At 42.1% G+C, this 17,563-nt stretch overlaps 1 protein-coding gene across 9 annotated transcripts in view; it reads left to right on the top strand.

Annotated features, from left to right (window-relative positions):
- The window catches only part of TM6SF1 (transmembrane 6 superfamily member 1), an 85,511-nt gene extending 80,535 nt beyond the window's left edge, over nucleotides 1–4,976 (top strand). For 8 of the 9 annotated variants that reach the window (XM_068275359.1, XM_068275351.1, XM_068275354.1 and 5 more), the window contains 4 exons: nucleotides 586–690; nucleotides 2,327–2,419; nucleotides 3,158–3,277; nucleotides 4,770–4,976. In XM_068275359.1, the coding sequence (XP_068131460.1) occupies nucleotides 586–690; nucleotides 2,327–2,419; nucleotides 3,158–3,277; nucleotides 4,770–4,961 (510 nt within the window). In that variant the 3' untranslated portion in view covers nucleotides 4,962–4,976. The remainder of the gene's footprint in view (nucleotides 1–585; nucleotides 691–2,326; nucleotides 2,420–3,157; nucleotides 3,278–4,769) is intronic. The other variant, XM_068275353.1, reaches the window with a different exon arrangement.
- The last annotated feature ends 12,587 nt before the right edge of the window (nucleotides 4,977–17,563 follow it).

Below are 17,563 nucleotides of genomic sequence, written 5' to 3'. Positions count from 1 at the left end.
TGTGATAGGGACATAATTTAAAAGGTGTAATAAGCTGGACAAATGGGCAAATAAAATACATGGTTTTAATTACGGTAGCATGTATTAATTTTAAACTATAATGGCCAAAAACTGAGAAATAATGAATTTTTTCCATTTCTTTCTTAATCTTCCTGTTAAAATGGATTTAGAAAAAAAATAATTCTTAGCAAAATGTGACACCCAAAGAAAGCCTAATTAGTGGCGGAAAAAAACAATATATAGATTAATTGTGATAAGTAGCGATAAAGTTATTGGCGAATGAATGGGAGGTGAACGTTGCTCGGATGCATACGATTTTCGGCGCTGTAGGCTGAAGTGGTTAAATAGAAATGCAGTTATATGGAATAAATACATTTAAAATTATATAAAAAATAAGAAGTCCAGCAGATCACTGCTGTACATTTTCTCACTGGACATGCTACTTCTCACGCTGCACTACTATATAGATAACAATTATTACATGTGCCACATGGTAGGTGCATGCCTGATAGAGAACAGCGAGATCAAAGTGAATTATTGCAGATTCAGTTACACATTACATTTACACTGCATTGTTTTCTCCAGGCAGCTCAAAGCATCCAGAAGAAGAATATATTCCAGAGACCTTTTGACTTGCTGCTGGTCCTGTATCTCATTGCTGCAAGCATCTTTTCTGTGTTCAGAGGAATGGTGAGTCATACACTTTGTTCATTGCACACAAATATCCATGATGTAATGGAACTATTGCTGTTCATTTGTGACACATACCACCAGGCAGGGGTTAACTAGGGGGGAGCAGCCCCTGCCACTGTAGGGGGGCCCAGTGGAACGGGGTGCCCCACTATTAGCCTTCCCCTGCTCTGATACTCCAAATCAGGGGGTTTTGTGGCTACACATGTTATGGGTGTGAAGATCCTAATGGCCACACTTGTTTTATGAGCCTTGTGAGATGGGCCCTCAGGCTGTGAGGGTCACCAAGCAGAGGGAAAGGAAGAGTTTTGAACATTAAGGGGCCCCATCAAAGGAAGGGGGGGGGAATGTCATGATTTGTAGTTACGCCCCTGCCACCAGGTAACCATGTATACGAAGGTTTACTATAGCAGTTGTGTGATGAAGAGCTGTATTCAGTCCTGCCTTGCAATCATGTGCAGAAGGTTTCCTGTTCTGTACATGAGTGGGTGGTGAAAAGGAGCAGAGCCATTATACATGGCATGTTATCATAAATCATGTCAGAGTATTATAAAGTATATTCACAGCTACTCCCAGCTAGCCGAATTGATGTTCAACTGTGCAGACATGGGTCTCCACCATTATACCAGATAGAGCCAGAGCACTTTGAGCCAACTCGACTCCAATAGGCGCTGTCACAATGACTCCCACATCCCCCATAGCCCATCTCAGGAACAGATTGCCACGCCTCCTTCCTTTTCACCCACACTTGGTCCACAGACTCCACACACATCTCTCTGTTGCCTATTATACTGAGGGGAGGATAGTGACTGTTAGAGACACACCTCCTCCCGAATGATTTCCCCATGTCCTGTATTAAGTGTCTGCACTTTATCTGATGAAGGGGACCCTCCGTGGCCCTGAAACAATTGTCATATTGAGCATACAATAAAACATTCTGGAATACTGATACTGGTGTGCCAGCCGAACTTGGATTGCTTATACTGGATTGATGTGGCTTCTGCATCTATGCTGAGCACCCGACAATCCACGGCAAGGTGTGCCTTTCCAAAAACCTGACACTTGCACTGTATTATCCCCCACGTCCTCCTTTGCCTCCCATGTGTCCTGTATTGTCCCCATAACGCATGCAGCATTACAGTGCCACCCACTATTTATCCCAACACACCTGTTGCACTGTGAACTGCTAGCACCTCAAAATGTATAAATGGCTGATGTATGTTCAGGCTTTTAAGTAACCTTATCTAGACTCTGCAAGAGTGACAACCAATTTAAACATAAAGTAAAGGTACTCCAGGAATAATGAAAAATAGCAAGTGGGTAAGGAGCTGGAAATGTTACTGGAGGCCTGAGTTCAGCTTTCATCTCATGCAGCCTTTCACAGCTTGCAACGTAAATCAGTATGACAGAAGTTGTGTTCTCACCGGGGACTTGTGTCTATAGCATAAGCAGAGAAAACTTTATCATGAAAGTTCTGCTGCAGAATAAATCCTTTAGAAAGCTGCTACACAGGTAACAGAGCACAAAGGCACTTCAGAGGAGGTAAATATGTATTCTTAGCTTCTATGTGGTGATTCTAAGTACTTTTGCTTTTTTTAAAGATGAAATACATTTTTGTATCTTATATTGTCCACAGATTGCCTTAGATTGCCCTTCTGATTTCTGTAGATTTTATTCACAATTACAAGAGCCATATATTAAAGACCCTGCTGGTTACCCAAAGCTTCAGGTAAATATGTTGTAATTCTAATTTATACACTTTGCTACAAATTGTCTATATGAAGGTCCTAGTTATGGATGATCAATGAGATGCAAAGAATTCATCCTTGATTTACAGCAGTTAGACATGTTTACACGATTTTGGAACCCCAGGCAGTGCCCACTGACACACCCGAACCTGCCTTCCCCTTCCCCAAGAAAAACAGAAATGCAACATATTTAAAATAATTTTATGGGGTTTTTTTTGTTTTGTTTTTTGGTATATTCATTTAATTCTGGGCAAAACTACATATTAAACTAAGAGCTAACTGAATGAATGAAAGCAAAAGTTGTTTGGCTACTCCTGTATATTCTAAGCATATGCACTGAGGGTGTAATGCAAGCTCACACTATAACATGGCACCTAGGCACTTCCCTGTGTGGTCTATGCCTAGAAACTGGCATGATCCTATTTATCAAATTACATCTAGAATTTAACTAGGTTTAACTTACAGAAACATACAATATAGAACACCTGATGACCACAATAGCCACCCATTATCTTTGCCTCATTATCTCCCATCAACATTACCTGATTCCTATCTCATGTCATACCCCAGTTTTCTCCATTTTATAAGAATCCAATATACAAATATTAAATTGTTCTGTTTACACTGATATATTAGGACTTTTTTTCACAGCAGCTGCTTTTCTTATTTGTACAGATGTTGTTATTGAATCCTCCTGTAGTTGTTATTGTGTTTTGCAGATGTTGGTATACATGTTCTATTCGGTCCCGTGTAATGTAATTGCTCTGTATGGTTTGCTGGTCCCCGGATGTACATGGATGCCGGATCTGACCCTTTTCCATGCTGGTGGGTTTGCTCAGGTAGAGTTTCTCATGCATATTATTTGTGCTGTTACGAATTGTAAGAACTAGCATAACGATTAATCTGCAGTACAGTAAAGCAACCACAAGATGTCACTGTCTGTTAAGTGCTGTGATGATCTCTATAGTATTCTCTGTATCTCTGCACATTTTCTTCATTAAGGAGTTCTAACTTGTTATACCAATGTACCTATCACTCTGCTCCTCCCCATGTGAAGTCAGTTCATCGTTACTCACAGGTACAGAGAAATGTTTAGGTTTCATTGCATGTGAATTAATACATACATGTAATTCAATAGATAGAAAATTACTAGTAATGAAGAAATAAAATTGCTGTTTGTACAAGGCTCATTGTCACCCAGCCATCATCTACTATACAGAACTGTAAGCGTTAGCTCAGGCAGTTGGCTGATATGCAGATGTAATACTGTTCAAGTTACACAGCAGCTGAGGATCACCCACAATCTCACCTGCTGTGCAATATGCAATCAAATAATGACTAAGCAAAAGAATGCATTCTTTTGTGAACTAAGACCCCGGCTTTTAACTTAGCTGTAGGGATAACAGTGGTGCCTGGATGAGTGAATCTGTGAATGCATTTGTTTGAACATTTGCATGCGAGTGTGCGAAGGGTTACTGATTTTTGCTAATTTTCTGTCCACACCCCCTTCAGCACCTCCCTCTCCTTAATAACTCATTTAATGTTCTAACTAGAGGCGACGTGCCTGGATATATGTTTTTTTTCTTGTCATTAGGCATTAGGCTGCGGTAGCAGTGCGTCAATATGACACACCACACCGTCCCACTGTGAAAGGGCCTCAAGGTGAGCCTATCCCAACATCTGAGGTTTCCTACAGTTAAGCCCCGTCTACACGGGGAGAGGTTGTAGCGATCCGGCGGCTCGATTAGCCGCCGGATCGCCTCTTCCGCGTGCCCGCCGCGTCCCCGCTCGCCGCGCGTGGGCCGCATTCGATTCCCCGCTCGTCCCCGCCAGCGCCGCTTATCTCCCGCACGATTCCCTGCCATTGTCCCCTCGCGGGGATCGAGCAGGGAATCGGCGGTGCGGAGATCCGTCCTGTCGGATCTTATCAATCGAGCCGCATCAGCGGCTCGATTGATAAGGAGCATCGCGGCCGCATCTACGCGTGTAGATGCGGCTTTACACAACTGAGATGCATCCTTGAAAGTTACAGCTGTTTATTCAATTTCTGCAGTAGCTATAGTGGCAAGTTTTGGAGCCAGCATGTGCTACTTTGCATACCCCCTCCCCCATGAATGTTCCATTCTTCCATGTAATTAAAAGGGGGGAGGGGGTGTAATAGCCAATATAAAGCAACAAGCTACTGTTTAGTGCCCAGTTACACATCCATATTCAATTCCCCATCTTTTGACCCTCTTGATTGCAATTGCTTTAATATAAGTTGAAGAAGGATTCAGCGTAATATATAAAGTCTTATACAAAGTAATGATGCATTTTCTTTCCACCATGCAGGCTCAGTTCTGTCACATTGGTGCCTCTCTTCATGCACGGACTCCCTACATCCACCGGGTACCAGATGAGGCTAGACTTTTGTTTCTATTCACAAACATACTTTTTGCATCAGTCCCACAGCTGCTGGCACATCGCTGCGTATCAGAACCAGAATTTTTTGTGAAGATAAAAACAGGGGTCAAAGCTGAATAAAATCAATAAGCAACATTTGATCTTTTGCACCAAATAAGTGAATCAGTGATGATGTCTATGTAATGTACGTTTTTGTTGTATGAAATACTTTTTCCTTGGATAGAATAACTGTTATATATTGGAACATATGGCATATACTGCAGCATGATAGTACTTTTTCTTTAATAAAATGATCAGTACACTCTTCAGAAAGAAGCCTGTCTCAGAGCTAACCAAGTTAAATCAAATACTAATGTGAATGACGCCATAATTACATGATGGACTTAGCAGCTTGTCTGACCATTTGCAGCATATATGATGTAGACATCATTGCAGATGTTTTATTAAGCGGACTCTAATTGGGTGAACAAAATATACAGGCTTATGTGAAAACATGGGGGGTTTACTCAAACTCTTTATTTCCTTGAAACACAGCTGTAGTTAGCACAGGCCTATAAATGTCCTTTAATATTTAATTTATATCTGCTGCACTTCATCATGAGATGGTGCTAAAAACTGCACTGCATGCAGCTAAGGAATGTGTATGAAATGTCATTCTTATACAGAAAAAGCCAGAATGATAGTTAATCCATGACCAGTAGCTTAAAGGGTTTCTCCACTGTAGTTTAAAAATATGTATAACATATGTCATTATTGTATACTGTATAACACTTTGTTACTGAATGCCATTAAATATTATGGGCTGGGACCCGCTAGGCGCGCCTTGGCATTTGCCGATCGCTGGTAGTCCCACTAGCCGCAAACTTTGGTAGCGATCCTGGAGCAATCACATCAGTGGCTACAGCAGCCAAATCGCAAGTGCTCTGGGAAATTGCGGCACTTCCACGATTATGAAAATCGAAGATGCCTTGCACTTCCGCAAAGCACCCATAGTGGGTCCCAGCCCTAAGGTAGGCACAGAGATATGTTTATGCTGGATACCTTTGTGTGTTGTTTGTTACTCTTCTTGTTCTCCCAGTCCCCAATACGCCTTAAAAAATTTGACTTTTGGCCAAAGTCAAATTTTCAGACAGTAAGAGGCAGGCTTGTGGCAATGTTCCCTCCTATCACCATCCCTTTCCCCATCTTCGTCACGCCCCTTAAAAGTAGGGAATGGGAAGGTAATAGCAGGGAACAATGCAACAAGTCTGCCTCTTTCTGTGTGAATATTTGACATCAAAAGTTAAACTTTTCAAGGAGTGACTACAGGGAGTGGGGGTATGAGGAGAGGAAGGGACATTGCACAGGGGTGTGTGGATATAGCATGAACACATACCTCTGTACTTACCTTAGGTATCTTTGCCTTGGATCGGGTATCCTTTAAATGATTGGCCCAGTCTTTATTTCAAAATTCATCAGACAGCTGGATGGTACATGTTTTGAGTTTGACCTAAAGGTAGCCCTAGTTCCTTACCAAGTTTTGAATTGCCGAAACTTCCCAGAATCAATATTGCCTGCCATATTATGGGTCCTCGTGGCCCCTAATAGACAAACCTAAGGTAATATAAGAAGCAGAAGAATCTTATGAAAGGATAGTAGTCATCCTTACCAAAAAGGCCTTATGGGACAGAAAAGGAGGAAGTGTATAGAGGTATTATTAATAAAGTTACAGATAGCATCCAGGAAAGTCAGAAAACTGCCTGGTTCTCTCTTCAAGCAGATACCAGTGAATATCCGTGACAAGTGTGATTAGGTTATTTAATGTTCCTAGGATGCAAACTCTGGCTAGCCCATCTTTTAGCTGTTCGATAACCTGATGCAGCGCTTGATAATGAAAAGCAGAATTATTCAATTAGGTATCTACACTCAATGGCCACTTTATTAGCGGCACCTGTTGAAGTGTTTGTTGACATGAAGTGAGGAAGAAAAAAAGTTACTTGCCTCTGGATCTTATAGAGGACAGCCAAGCATAACTTATATCTGGATAAACAAGAAGTTTTGAATCCGGATGATACCATTTATTGGCTAACTTAAAAGAATAAGAGTAAGCAAGCTTTCAGCTGTGCAGCCTTCATTGGGCTCAATCCTGAATCAGGATCCTGAAACAGGATTAAGCCCGACGAAGGCTGCACATCCGAAACCTTGCTTACGGTTTTATTCATTTTTTTAAGTTAGCCAATAAATGGTATCATCCTGATTCAAAACTTCTTGCTTTTACTTATGGCTAATACTCTACTGGATAAACAATACACCAATTTACAGTTTAGTGACCGCATGAAAGTTGTACTGATGCTAGATTTTTGCATGTGTTTATTACCAATGATTATTTTTAATGGCAGAAATCTAGCATGTGTACAGGGCTCAATGCTGGGAATACACAGTTCGTTTTGAACTGTGTAATCGAGCCGCTGATGGCTCAATTGATAATTTCCGACATGTCCTATACCCCGCCGGATCAATTCCCCGCTCGATACCGCGGGCAGGACAATAGTAAAAAACAAAAAAAGGATAAGAAGCCACCCGCGGGGACGAGCGGGAATCGATCCGGGGGGACGCGACAGAATCTATCGAGTGGCTCAAAACGAACCGCGTATTCCCAGCATTAGTCCTGTGTAAAGGAATAGTAGCAGAGCTTCTTTTTAACTAGATTTAAACGAATTGAGTAGATGATATCAATAATCACCTTCACAGTACAGTACATGTAAATGAGACTCTCGCTAGTCAAATTCTACAGAATTCAAGATCTAGTGAGTAATCATCCCAGAAATCTTTGTTCATACCTTTCCCCCTTATGTTGGGTACACATGGCACTATTTCCCATCAGATTGACGGGAATTGGACGATTATTTCCATCATGTCTGATATGCTCCAAAGTAATCGTGAGAATATCAATCCGGTTATCTATCAAGAACAGTTTGGACATGTACACACAATGCAACTTGTCAGATTACCTGTCGATTGGACAAGCAATTGCATCATGTGTACCCAGCATGACTGTTTCCATTCAGAAACAAGAGGAAATAGTAAGCTGTTCAGATGATCCTATAGCCAGCTGATAAGGAGGTGCAGATGGGGCAGGACATTTTTTTTTGAATGTCAGCGATAACAATGTTGGTCCCTTACAGCTTCAGCTGCATGATGATGCAGAGCTAGGCAGGAAAAGCCCGGCCCACAGAGGCTCTTGTTACAGTGAACCTGAAATTAGAGAGCGATGGAGGCTACCATATTTATTTGCTTTTAAAGGAGAACTGTAGTGAGAGTTATGGTGGCTGCCATATTGATTTCCTTTTAAGCAATACTAGTTGCCTTGCTATCCTGCTGAGCTATTTGCCTGCAGAAGTGTGAATCACACCAGAAACAAGCATGCAGCTAATCTTGTCAGGTCTGACAAAAATGTCAGAAACACCTGATCTGCTGCATGCTTGTTCAGGGTCTATGGCTAAAAGTATTAGAGGCAGAGCATCAGCAGGTTAGCCAGGCAACTGGTATTGCTTAAAGGGAAATCAATATGGCAGCCTCCCTATCCTTCTCACTACAGTTCTCCTTTAAGCAATGCCAATTGCCTGGAAGTCCTGCTGATTTTTGAGATCATGTGGCAGGATTTTTTAGAAGATTTTCAGCTACTGAGACCTTGATTGACACAAAAAGGTACCTATTCGGCCCCTTTGTTTACTGACATGTGATGTGATAAATTTAGAACTGTTCTTGGAGGCTGATGAAGATGAACTGTAAAATCCCATAAGGACTAATCTTAGCGTAGGAACACACTACAGAATCGCATATGTGTTTTTTTCATAGAACATAGTGGAAAACGCATATGCGATTCTGCCTAGTGTGTTCCTACCCTTATTACTACTTGTTATGAAGCCTGATGGTTTCAATGCATAGTCTGACCCCCTGCCAGTTCTCCTCTATAGAATAGCTGAGGTCAGCTATGTTCTTATATGGACAGCATAGTCATACTGTTGAGTGTCCATGTAGCACTGAATTAGCATGTATGCTAAAGAACTAAAGGCCCTTGTTCAATTTACTTTTTCCTCCTACGTTTTCTCCTAGGAGTTACAGTAATTTGACGTCTTCTGTAAAAGGTACAAATAAATAGGTTAAAAAGTTCTGTTAAAAGTATTTTCTTCTTGGCTGGTGGCTCAAAGGACAACTGTAGTGAGAGGTATATGGAGGCTGCCATATTTCTTTCCTTTTAAGCAATACCAGTTGCTTGGCTATCTTGCTGATCCTCTGCCTCTAATACAGTGGTTTGCAAAAGTATTCGGCCCTCTTGCCGGTTTCCACATTTTGCCACATTACTGCCACAAACATGAATCAATTTTATTGGAATTCCACGTGAAAGACCAATACAAAGTGATGTACACGTGAGAAGTGGAACGAAAATCATACATGATTCCAAACATTTAAAAAAAAAAACAACTGCAAATTGGGGTGTGCGTAATTATTCAGCCCCCCGAGTCAATACTTTGTAGAACCACCTTTTGCTGCAATTACAGCTGCCAATCTTTTAGGGTATGTCTCTACCAGCTTTGCACATCTAGAGACTGAAATCCTTGCCCATTCTTATTCTGCCAAACAGCTCCAGCTCAATCAGATTAGATGGGCAGTGTTTGTGAACAGCAGTTTTCAGATCTTGCCACAGATTCTCGATTGGATTTAGATCTGGACTTTGGCTGGGCCATTCTAACACATGGATATGTTTTGTTTTAAATCATTCCATTGTTGCCCTGGCTTTATGTTTAGGGTCGTTGTCCTGCTGGAAAGTGAGCCTCCGCCCCAGTCTCAAGTCTTTTGCAGACTTCAAGAGGTTTTCTTCCAAGATTGCCCTGTATTTGGCTCCATCCATCTTCCCATCAGCTCTGACCAGCTTCCCTGTCCCTGCTGAAGAGAAGCACCCCAGAGCATGATGCTGCCACCACCATATTTGACAGTGGGGATGGTGTGTTCAGAGTGATGTGCAGTGTTAGTTTTCCGCCACACATAGTGTTTTGCATTTTGGCCAAAAAGTTCCATTTTGGTTTCATCTGACCAGAGCACCCTCTTCCACATGTTTGCTGTGTCCCCCACATGGTTCGTGGCAAACTGCAAACGGGACATCTTATGCTTTTCTGTTAACAATGGCTTTCTTCTTGCCACTTTTCCATAAAGGCCAACTTTGTGCAGTGCACAACTAATAGTTGTCCTATGGACAGAGTCTCCCACCTGAGCCTGTAGATCTCTGCAGCTCATCCAGAGTCACCATGGGCCTCTTGACTGCATTTCTGATCAGAGCTCTCCTTGCTTGGCCTGTGAGTTTAGGTAGACAGCCTTCTCTTGGTAGGTTTTCAATTGTGCCATGCTCATTCCATTTATGAATGATCGCTTGAACAGTGCTCCGTGGGATGTTCAAGACTGTGGAAATCTTTCTGTAGCCTAAGACTGCTTTAAATTTCTCAATAACTTTATCCCTGACCTGTCTGGTGTGTTCTTTGGACTTCATGGTGTTGTTGCTCCCAATATTCTCTTAGACAACCTCTGAGGCCATATAAGAGCAGCTGTTTTTGTACTGACATTAGATTACACACAGGTGCACTCTATTTAGTCAATAGCACTCATCAGGCAATGTCTATGCGCAACTGACTGCACTCAGACCAAAGGGGGCTGAATAATTATGCACACCCCACTTTTCAGTTATGTATTTGTAAAAAAAAAATTTGGAATCATGTATGATTTTCGTTCCACTTCTCACGTGTACACCACTTTGTATTGGTCTTTCATGTGGAATGCCAATAAAATTGATTCATGTTTGTGGCAGTAATGTGACAAAATGTGGAAAACTTCAAGTGGGCCGAATACTTTTGCAAACCACTATAATTTATATCCATAGACCCTGAACAAGCATACTGTATGCAGATCAGGTGTTTCTGACATTATTGTCAGATGTGACTGGATTAGCTACATCACAGGTGTCGAACTCCAGGCCTGGAGGGCCAGATCCATGGACTGAGGATGGACAGAGAAAGAGGTATGTGTTCCACCTGATGGACCACACCTTTCCTGATTCAGGCCTCATTCACACCTAAAAAACGACAACGTAGGCGTTTTACTTTTTTTGCGCTTTATTTTTTCTTTTCCCTCCCAGCACTCCACTGCATGCTGTGTTTTTGGAAAAAGTGCTTTTCTAAGCACTTTGCCAGAGGGGTTTTGAGATTCACTCCCTGGCGTCAGGATGTGAACTCTTTCAGGGCTCAAACCCACTAGAGCGATTTTCTGAGTGTTTAGGTAGCGCTAGCGATTTCCCTAAGCGCTCAGCTGATGTTAATGGCTGGGCTAAATTCCACTGGAGCGATTGCGATTACCAAATCGCAAAACACAGGACATGCAGTATTCTTCACGTTTAGCGTTTCTGCAATGTAAAGTATATAAACGCTCACATAATCGCTCATCAAAACCTGCACAGAACGATTTTGCTAGTGTTTTGAAGGTACTGCACACTGTAACAAAATTAAAATTAATTGAAAGTGGCAATCAGAATTAAAAACGCTAATCGGTACACAACCGCTGGCAAATTGAATACAATTTTTAAAATCGCTACTGAAAACGCTCATGAAATCGCTTACAAACTGCTCATACAAAAAGCTAGCGATTGCAATTAGCGATAGCGTTTTGTAGTGGGTTCCAGGCTTCACCTGGAAAATAAATACAATATATTTATTCTAAAAAACGTGAACACAATTGTCGCATAAAGCTGTTTGTGAGCGTTTAGCACTCTTCCTATACTTTCCATTATATGAAAATCACCCCAAAAATGGTACACGCACTACTTTGCTGAACACACAGCGCACGAACCGCGCTGATATGAGCCTTCTCATAGCACTTCATTGCACAAGCGTTTTGTGGGCGATTTTGAAAATCGCCTGCGCTGGAAAAAAAGGGCAAAAACGTCCTTAGTGTGAATGAGCCCTCAGACCCATCAATTAATTTGAGTTGTGTCAAAAATGTGTGAGGATCTCGGCCCTCAAAGGACCGGTTTGACATCCCTGAGCTACATGCTTGTTTCTGGTGTGATTCAGACACTAATGCAGCCACATAGACCAGCAAAGCTGTCAGGCAACTGGTATTGTTTAAAAATAATTAAATATGGCAGCCTACACATACCTCTCACTACAGTTGTTCTTTCAAAGGCATTTTATTGATAAGGTGTGACAATATCACCTAAGACAGGGGTGTCAAACTCAAGTACAGTATGGGCCGAAATTGTACACTGGGACCTAGTCGCGGGCCAGAATTGTACACTGGGGCCTAGTCGCGGGCCAGAATTGTACACTGGGGCCTAGTCGCGGGCCAGAATTGTACACTGGGGCCTAGTTGCGGGCCAACCTCAGTGTATACTGGCCACCTCCCTCCCCTATAAAGTTCCTATAAATAATGGTGTCTAGAGACCTCCAACTGCCCCTATACATTCCCGTAGTGTTGAGTGCTTTCCCCCTACCTCCCCATATGGTTTCCCTGGTGTTCTAGGGCTTCACCTCTAATATAGCTTCCCTGGTGGTCTAGAGAGGGCCAAATATAATGCAAAGTGGGGAAACCACTTGAGGCCAAATTTAATGGCTCTGAGGGCCAAATTTAGCCCGCGGGCCAGAGTTTGACATGTATGACCTAAGAGAATACTTAGGAGAAAAAGTGAATTAAATAAGGGCCATTGGGGTATATGCAGAACCTGCACTGAGCAGAATGCTTTGCGTAAAGTCTTACGCTGGATTAGCAGCACATAACGCATTGCATGTAATATATTACAGTTTGCTCTACTCATCGTGCGGTAAGACTTTACGCACATAATTATGCTTAATGCAGTTTACTGCATACTCCCTAAAAATCTCTTAATTAGTAATGAAATGATGTCATCTTAATTCACAATCATGTCAGTAAAAGTTGTTTATGTGCAAAAATAAATAAATAAAAATAATTTAGTAAGAAATATTTATTGTCTTTATTATTGTATTTTACGTGACCTTCATCTGCTACTATCCACAATGTACAAACAATTCCTTATTCACAAATACCGCCAATATAATCATAGCCGACACCACTGTTTACAGAACTTTGTTTTAATATTTGCGTTACATATACTGTAAAGTCAAGACCTACCGCATTTCACTCTTAACCATCACCATCTCTAACCTGACCGCTGACACACAACCAGAGTGTTTATTTTGTAAAAACAGCAATACATCTTTATACGCGATGTGTTTCCACTACAAACACTGGGAATGCTAAAAACGCAAGAACGAGCAGAACAAATATAGAGGAACAAAAGCTTTTCACCAGAAAATGCAATAAAATAAATAAAATCTATTATCACAATAGCAACAGCATTGTTCACAAGAAAAGACATTCTGGAATGATTATTTATTAGCATTGTAAATACAATTTATAACTTGGTAGAAAATAATCCTATACTTCTCTTGAACTCCTATATTAACGGATCTAACGTGACAATATGTGTTACCATGGTTTAGCTAGCGAGCAAGTATCCTTCACTCTGGCGTCTACATACGTGAGAACAGTCCCCAGATTTAAATGACTTTGGAGCAGTCCTTTTTTGGAATGGAGGGTGTAAGGGTAGTATGAGTTCTAGGACACTTCTGGGTGTTGGTGATGTAGCAGCTGATTGATCCTAGTTCAAATTCAGTATGGAGAAAGCAAGACTTTCCATTTGCTGCAACAGTATCCCGTGTACAGGCTGCTGGACAGACTGGAGTGCTTAGAGATCATTGAATTCAATGCAGCAAATGCAGAACAGTCAACCCTTTAAACTGTAAACAGGTTATTTAAAGTGGAACTCCAGTTTTGCAGGTTAAAAATGATGTGGTGTATCAGCTCATTTAAAGACGCTGATCTTTAGGGCCTGTACACAGAAACACAGAAAAAAATTGCCAAGCACAATCGCAATGTGGGTGCATTTTTATCAGAATTCTACTCACTATTTTGTGCGTTTGCGGTTTTCAATTTTTGTACCTGTTTGATATGCGATTGTGACTTTGCTGAGGCCATATTCCTTGAAAATGCAAAGTCTTCTGGGATTGCTGACTGAAAAAACGCAATGTAAATGGAACGCATTTTGTTTTTACTCCACTTCGCAAATGCTCAAAAAACATTGCTGTCACTGCGATTTCATGAAATTGCATTGCAACACTGCGTACATCGCTTTGCGATTCTCAACATTCCGCAGGGACCTTGTGAGTGGAAAAATACACACAATGCTAAATTGGAAGTGCAGCCAGTGTGTACAGGTCCTCACTCCCATGATGTAAGTAAGTGAAGGTGTCTTTTTATCACGTACAATAGAGAGGGGGGACTTGGTGACATTATCACACTCTGTTCAGCTTTACAAGCATTCCAGGGTCATTATGTGACCATAAAAACCCGACACGCCACCATCAGTTTTTTATCAAATTCAAGGATAAGAATATTGCTTTTGTACTTCAAGCAAAAGCCACACTGGAAAACTGAACATTTTTTTTGTCTGGATTTCTACTTTAATATTCCTGTTAAATAAGTGCAGAATGAACCAAAACGTAAGTTATTAACCTCTGTATCGTCACTTCTGCTAAATTAGAGAAAACTCGGCTGACTACTCATATGAACAATGAGGTATTGCCATCCATGCACTTGCATACAGAACTGTGAATTGAGCAAATGTTTTCAGTGTTCTGTAAGCACTGGGATTCAGTATCTGTATCAGCAGGGTTTGCTCTATACAGGGAAACAACTATTGTACTGTTATGTGATGAATATCTATATGCTCACCTACTCCATAAACACTTATTCCGACCAGTTGCTGATTTATAAGGACTGACCTCCTAACACAGGATGCATGAAAAAATCCTGCACTGCAGTCATTTTACAAACATTCTATTACTTAACCTCCCTGGCCGTAAGCCCAACCTACGCTCGGGCTAGCTGCCGGAGAGGATCACATGGCCCCCGGAGGATTTTAAAAAAATAAAAAGTGCATTATATGGTTAAGCTAGCACTTGGCTAGTTAACCATGCCCTCCAAGTCGCTCCACTCTCCCCCGATCCTTCCCGATCGCCGCCGTTATACTTACCCCCCAGGGATCCTGCAATGGCGCAGCCTCCCTATCAGCTCCAGACTTCGCTATGGGGAGGATCAGGACTGCACATGACGTCATGATGTCAATGACATTCAGACGTCATGTCCAATCGTCGCCATATCGACGAGTGAAGCTGAATTTTGAAGCTGCGGCTCTCGCGGGATCACGGAGGGGTAAATATTGCCGGCGGCGATCGGGAGGTTTAGTTAGGTCCGGCAGGGCTTGGGGGGAATAGTTAGCTAGCGAAGTGCTAGCTTAATTTAAGAATTTTAATTACATTTTATATTAAAAAATCCTCCCGCGGACGCAGCCTCTGAAACTGCGTACCGCCAGGGAGGTTAAAGAGACACTGTGCTCTCAAGCCAAGTAATCCGCCATGTCCCAGTCTGCAGAGCCCCCAAATCCATCCGCAAATATCCACGACCAACTCGGTCATGGATTTTGCTGCGCTGAGGGGCAGAGCTTCCAGCTGTAGCTATGCCCCTCCTGATGTCAATCGCCGCCTCTCCCCGCCCCTCTCTGTGAAGGAAGAGTGAGAGGGGCGGGGAGAAGCGGCGATGTGCCGCGATTGTGGCAGAGCTGAAGCTGAAAGCTCTGCCCCTTCCAGGAAATGCCGGCCAGATTGCCCCCCTGTGGATTTGGGGGCTCTGCAGCGCTCGTTTTGCGGCGGGGATGCGGCGGATTACTTGGCTTGAGAGCAGTGAAGCGAATTATAAGGTAAAATGGGGAAAATTAGTTAGCTTCAGTGTCTCTTTAATGTGTCACTCTGGGTGAACACATGGAATAGAATAAATTATAGTGACCTTTAATGCAACGACAACAACCTGATCTTTCCAAACTGCATTTAACCCTTTAGCATCCGAATAAAGTAAAACTTTAATTAGCTGCAGGGCTGAATTTTTCCTACCGCAGTCTTGACAGGGTATGCAAAGTGGGCAGCAGGGAGCTTTTATAGTAACCTGTCCAGATGGCTTCTTCTTCCTCCATCGCCGTGGCAATGTAATCCCGACGGTTCTGATCACATGATATGACGTGATCGGGATCCAGGAGACCATATCAGCATTACAGTGCCACTTTGTGGTGGAAGAGGGGGGATAGAAGAGTCTCTTCCTTCAGCGGGTGGCGGTGTAACATGAACACGGTCTCCTGGATCCTGATCACGTCATATCATGTGAATGGATGTGATCGGGACCCAGAAGACAAGTCGGAGCAACCGGTGAAGGAAAAGAAGCAGCCGTCCGGGTCAGGTAATTTACTGCTCCCTGCCACTCTCACATTTGGCTGCACTAGGCAACCAAACAAGATATGCCAACAGAGGTTATCGTTGCATGGCAGATTTTAAATGAAACATGTTGTTTAAAGCTGCTAATAGGCTAAAGCAGTTTATTTCACATTTGCTTCATGTAAGCACACAGCCTCATATTATTTGTGGAATTTCTTGTAGTACAGAACTAAATAGTGGTAAATATAAGCAGCAATAGCTGTATAGAGCTAAGAGGAAAATAACATTCATAATGAATTTAATGAATTATTCCCTTTATCAGCCTTTGCCTCTTCCTTCTTAAATGTGCAAGTTTTGTTTTTTTTTGTTTTTTTTTAGAGTTAATGGATTATAGTTCTCCTATTAACAAAGCAAAATTTTAAAGCTGCCATTTCACTGACCCTGGAAAATATGGTATAGTAAAGAGCATGTAATATTTACACAGCTGGTATACATGGAAAAGGTTAAGCGAGAGGATTATATCCCATCTGCCAACATAGGTTCAGTGAATAGGCTGGCAATATACGGAAGAATTCATGCATCTTCTACATTTCAGAGAAAGGTAGCCAAAGGCACATTAGCACCTGCATGACAGCTATATTCACTGTTATGTTACAGGCAGAGCGCACTGTACAAGCAGACAGGACAGCACTGCATTGAGTCTCAGATAATGTGGTCTTCTGATTGGTGTTTCTCAGTGCTTACTAAGCTGCAGTGCTGACCTGTGAATGAGCTATGTTTTCTACATGTGCTTGTGCATGCCAGTCATGTATGCTCCTCACAGACTTATGTCTGCAAACATGGAAATAAAACACCTGTGAACATGAGCCCTAATACTGGAATCAACAACTGCAAACCTTAACTATTTGAACATGGACAGCAGTTAATGCCTCTGCGCTTACTATAAAACTTCAGGAAGTGCTGTGTGATGGAAGGGGTAGAGACAAGCATAATGCCAGAATTAACTCTTACCTCTACTGCAGCCAATGTAGATCTGCCTGCGTCATTATTTCACATAGACAGATTGTGTCTTTTCTGACAGCAAACGCATCCTCTTACCTGGGAGTACAGCGCAGTCCAGACATGTCCAGAACTGTAGATCTCTGGAAGGTTACAGCAGAAGTAAATGCTAAAAGCATTATTCTATGTTCAGTGTTCATGATTGTTGTAGATGAACCTTCCAGCAATCTCCTGAGCTGAATCTTGCTCAGCTGATTGCTGTTACATTTCTCAGCAGTAGGTCTCAGTAGTGTCCCCAACCTCACTCCTCGTCAGGAGAACACGCTGCTTCTGTAACAGGTAAGCAAGTAGCCTCCCCCC

This window comes from Hyperolius riggenbachi, chromosome 3, assembly GCF_040937935.1.
Source record: "Hyperolius riggenbachi isolate aHypRig1 chromosome 3, aHypRig1.pri, whole genome shotgun sequence".
Taxonomy (NCBI): domain Eukaryota; kingdom Metazoa; phylum Chordata; class Amphibia; order Anura; family Hyperoliidae; genus Hyperolius; species Hyperolius riggenbachi.
This window is presented reverse-complemented; position numbering and strand designations above follow the sequence as displayed.